This window comes from Malaclemys terrapin, chromosome 5 (assembly GCF_027887155.1).
Source record: "Malaclemys terrapin pileata isolate rMalTer1 chromosome 5, rMalTer1.hap1, whole genome shotgun sequence".
Taxonomy (NCBI): Eukaryota; Metazoa; Chordata; order Testudines; family Emydidae; genus Malaclemys; species Malaclemys terrapin.
In genome coordinates this window covers 22,469,110-22,473,487 of record NC_071509.1, presented here as the reverse complement: position 1 = coordinate 22,473,487, position 4,378 = coordinate 22,469,110, and the positions used below count along the sequence as shown (strand labels likewise).

General features: G+C 55.9%; 1 protein-coding gene across 1 annotated transcript; it reads right to left on the bottom strand.

Annotated features, from left to right (window-relative positions):
* Positions 1–742: 742 nt before the first annotated feature.
* Positions 743–4,176, bottom strand: LOC128838252 (homeobox protein HMX2-like). Its single transcript, XM_054030290.1, has 2 exons — positions 3,686–4,176; positions 743–1,776 (listed from the first exon to the last, which is right to left on the bottom strand). The coding sequence occupies exons 1-2, from the start codon at positions 3,996–3,998 to the stop codon at positions 1,160–1,162; spliced, it is 930 nt and encodes a 309-aa protein (XP_053886265.1). The 5' UTR covers positions 3,999–4,176; the 3' UTR covers positions 743–1,159.
* Between the last annotated feature and the right edge of the window lie 202 nt (positions 4,177–4,378).

The following is a 4,378-nucleotide window of genomic DNA, read 5'->3' as shown; positions in this document are numbered from 1 at the left end:
ATAATACCACAAACGTATTTCCTCAAACCTTTATTTAAAAAAAATCCATCAGACATGCGCTAAGAAATATTATTTTTACACTGCTTAACATTAACTGTATTGAAAAGGCATGCATTTTATGTTTCTGACAGAAAAGATTTATTTTCCACCCTTTTATATAGTAGAAGCTTGAAACCAATATATGACAATTCCGTTTAGAAATCTATAAAAAATATTGTTTCATTATTCTAGTATAGCAGATAAAAATGTTCCACATTTCTGAGGGCCCAATACAAAAATGTGACCGGGGGCTTGATTTTTCTTGGAGACGGTGGAAGAGCCAGTTTAAAACCCCAAGAACCAGAATTTAGTCAAAATGTCAACAACTTAATAGTGTTAGGAAATACCTAGTTTTCGAGAATTTACAGTCGGAGAATTCTCAGGTATAGAAGAATGTAACCAGGCCTAGTGCTTTAGGAAAGGCGTAGAGGTTTATTGTACTCACAGCCTCAACCACATGAGAGAGAGATTCACTGTGATGCAGGACATAGCATTTGCTACTGAGACATAGATCTATATAGCAAATGAATGGTCTCCAGAATTAATGTCCCATTTTCTTTGGTTCTCAACAACTGGATCTCTACTAACAAGAAAAATGGGAATTGTAAACAAGACCTTTGTAAAAATACCCTTTGAAACTTTAACAATATTTTAGAGACAAATTCGCCTTTCACCTGAAAGAGAAAGCCAGCTTGTGATTTTTATTCGTCTAGTAGTATGGGTGTTTGCATGTGTTTGGATAACATTTGAACTAATCAAACGACAGCGTTTCTCTTTTATTAAGTGTTGCTAGAGCAAGGGGGTTATCCACCCCCTTCGCAGGTGCCCGGTGTGGGAGAAAGACGGATACTGGGAACATGCAGGGTTCCAAGTTAAATGGATCCCTGGTTAAAAGCAGTAGCTTTGCATAGGACTTTGCTTTTGTCGCGTCCTTTTAATAAGTTACGGGCTGAAACAAGTGCAGGAAGACACACCAGAGAGCGGGGTGAAGGGATCCTATTGACAAGCTGTGCGTAGAGCGGAACATGCCGACTTCATCAGCCGCTAACTGGAACAAGGCCGTTCGGCTGCAGACGTGGAGGGTGGAAAGGTGCGGGGGCGCAGCAGGATGGGAGGGAGGTTATACATCCCCATCCAAAAGGCTGAAATATTTGCCCGGATTTGGGAAACACAGGTACGGGACGGTGCTGCCCGGATAGAGCAGGGGGAAGGACAGCGGCAGTAAACAACGACGGAGGAAAGTGCTGTCTTTGTACAGGGTCGGGAAGGCGAGCGAAGCCGCAGCTGCCGCCCTCTGGGGTAGCAGTTCCCCAGGCGGCTCTGCCTGGCCCGGAGCGGGGCCCTCCAGGTCCGCAGACATTTGTCTCTTGAGCTTATTGCGGCGGTTCTGGAACCAGATCTTCACCTGGGTCTCGGAGAGCTGCAGGGCGCTGGCCAGGCCGGCTCGCTCGGCGCTGCTCAGGTAGCGCTTGGTGTCGAAGGCGGACTCCAGCTGGAAGACCTGGCTCTTGGAGAAGATGGTGCGGGTCTTCTTCTTGCTGGCCCCCGCCAGTAGCTTGCTGCTTTTCTTGCTGCAGCTCCCGCGGGCCCCGGCGGCTCCTCCTTCCAGGTGCGAGGGGTCGGGGCCGCGGGGCAATTCCTCGGGCAGGGGGGAGCCCGCTCCTCCTCCTGCTTCACCGCCGGGCCTGAGGCCCAGTCCTGCAGCCCGGTCCGCTGCCATCCGGCAGGTCTCCTTTCCTGCAGTGGCAAAGCACAACATCAGCCCTCCCCGCCGCAGCAATAGCCCGCGCCCAGCACCGCCACGCCTCCGGCTCGGAGCCCGATGGGCAGCGGGAACTGCTGAGGGCGAGTCTAGCAGTCCGGGGTGTCTAGCAGCAACCCCCAGGGGGACCCCCGAGGAAGGAGAGAGGGCGAAGAGCTTCCCATGAGGGATCCAGGGGCACCTCAAGGGATGGGGAGCCGTAGAAGAGAAATTAGGTGCCCCAGGGTTTAGGACAGGGCCATAAGGCGGCGAGAGTGGGGTAGGGTACCCGGTATAAACAGCCTGAAAGACTGGGAGGACGCGGGGAGGGATAGTTATCTATCCCGCATTCATCACCATGGCAAAGTGTAACAGGAGAACCAGGTGTGTGCAGTGTGAGTGAGGTATCTATGCAGCCACCCAGCCCACACTCCTCCCCATGGCATCCAAGTCCCTGGCTGTACATGACTGCACCGTGCAATATGAATGCTGTGGGTGGGTGAATGTACAGTGTGCGCAGTGTATTTGTGTAGGCGAGTGTGTGCAGTGTGAATAATGCAGTAGGTGTGGGTATACAGTATGTCTGTGTGTATAGGTGTGATGCAGCAAAGGTGGATGATGTGTGCGCAGTTTGTGTTGGGGGGACATGCAGATGTGCATTGTGTGGCAGTGTGCAGTGTGTTCAGGGATATGGATGCAGTAGGTGGGGGGTGTGCAGTGTATGCAGTTGGAGTATGCAGTGTATATAGGGATGTGTGCCATAGGCGGGCGTGCAGTAGGTGGTGATGTGTGCACAGTAGGTGGGGTGAGGGTGCAGTGTGTGTTTGTGTGGTGCTGTGTGCAGTAGGTGGGGTGGGGGGTGCAGTGTGTGTTTGTGTGGTGCTGTGTGCAGTAGATGGGGTGGGGGTGCAGTGTGTGTGTGTTTGTGTGGTGCTGTGTGCAGTAGGTGGGGTGGGGGTGCAGTGTGTGTTTGTGTGGTGCTGTGTGCAGTAGATGGGGTGGGGGTGCAGTGTGTGTGTGTTTGTGTGGTGCTGTGTGCAGTAGGTGGGGTGAGGGTGCAGTGTGTGTGTGTTTGTGTGGTGCTGTGTGCAGTAGGTGGGGTGAGGGTGCAGTGTGTGGTGGAGGTGCAGTGTGTGTGTGGTGCTGACTGTGTGCAGTGGGTGGGGTGAGGGTGCAGCGTGTGGTGGAGGTGCAGTGTGTGTGTGTGGTGCTGTGTGCAGTAGATGGGGTGGGGGTGCAGTGTGTGTGTGTTTGTGTGGTGCTGTGTGCAGTAGGTGGGGTGAGGGTGCAGTGTGTGGTGGAGGTGCAGTGTGTGTGTGTGGTGCTGACTGTGTGCAGTAGGTGGGGTGGGGGTGCAGTGTGTGTTTGTGTGGTGCTGTGTGCAGTAGGTGGGGTGAGGGTGCAGTGTGTGATGGAGGTGCAGTGTGTGTGTGGTGCTGACTGTGTGCAGTGGGTGGGGTGAGGGTGCAGCGTGTGGTGGAGGTGCAGTGTTTGTTTGTGTGGTGCTGACTGTGTGCAGTAGGTGGGGTGGGGGTGCAGTGTGTGTGTGTTTGTGTGGTGCTGTGTGCAGTAGGTGGGGTGAGGGTGCAGTGTGTGGTGGAGGTGCAGTGTGTGTGTGGTGCTGACTGTGTGCAGTAGGTGGGGTGGGGGTGCAGTGTGTGTGTGTTTGTGTGGTGCTGTGTGCAGTAGGTGGGGTGAGGGTGCAGTGTGTGGTGGAGGTGCAGTGTGTGTGTGGTGCTGTGTGCAGTAGGTGGGGTGGGGGTGCAGTGTGTGTGTGTTTGTGTGGTGCTGTGTGCAGTAGCTGGGGTGAGGGTGCAGTGTGTGATGGAGGTGCAGTGTGTGTTTGTGTGTGCCGTGTCTAGCTGTGCATGTCAAAGATACAGCCAGAGGCTCCAGTCTCTATACCCGGGTTTCTGTAGCGTTTACGGGGCTGCTGTTCCAAAGGCCCCTCCTCCTGCTCCTCTGGGTCCAGCCGGGAGCAGCGGGCTCTGCCCGGCTCCCGCCGCAGTCTGGGGCTCCTGGCCGAGTCCGCGCCGCCGCGAGACTTGCGCTTCAAGATGCTGTCAATGGCGAACGCCAGGCAGGCGGGGGGCGGCTCCGCGCCCGGGCTCACCCTCCGGCGGCTCTCGCAGCCCAGCGGCAGCCCCGCCATGGGAGACGCGCGGCTGCCCGGCTCCTGCCTGTCTCTGCGCCTCCGACTCCCCGCCGGCTGCACCATCCCGCGGGCCTGGCCGGAGCCGCGGCGGCGCTGAACCGCCGGCCGGGCGGCTGCCAGGAGGAGCTGTACTGATTGGCTGCGGAGGGACGGAGGGAGGGTCCGGCAACGGGAGAGGAGAGGGAGGGGGAGAGAAACGGGAGAAAGGAGGAGAGACAGGGAGAAAGAAAGAAGGCGAGAACAGAACGAGGGATGGCTAGAGGGAGAGAGAAAGGGAGGGGTAGGAGACTGTGGGACATGGAAAGGGGGATGAGGGAAGGGGAGGTGGAGGAGGAGAAAAAAGAAGGGAATCAGGAGCGAGACAGTGGGAAAGGGGAGGATCAACGGGAAACAAGGGTGGGGAGCGGGGGGAGGGATCTGAAGGCGGGACCAGGAGGGGAAAA

Bases quoted from the DNA above. Each gene is read 5' to 3' on its own strand.
- LOC128838252 (XM_054030290.1), bottom strand. From the start codon at position 3,998: ATGGTGCAGCCGGCGGGGAGTCGGAGGCGCAGAGACAGGCAGGAGCCG. The intron at 1,777-3,685 runs GTATAGAGACTG...TTGCCACTGCAG, and splicing joins TAAACGCTACAGAAACCCGG to GAAAGGAGACCTGCCGGATG.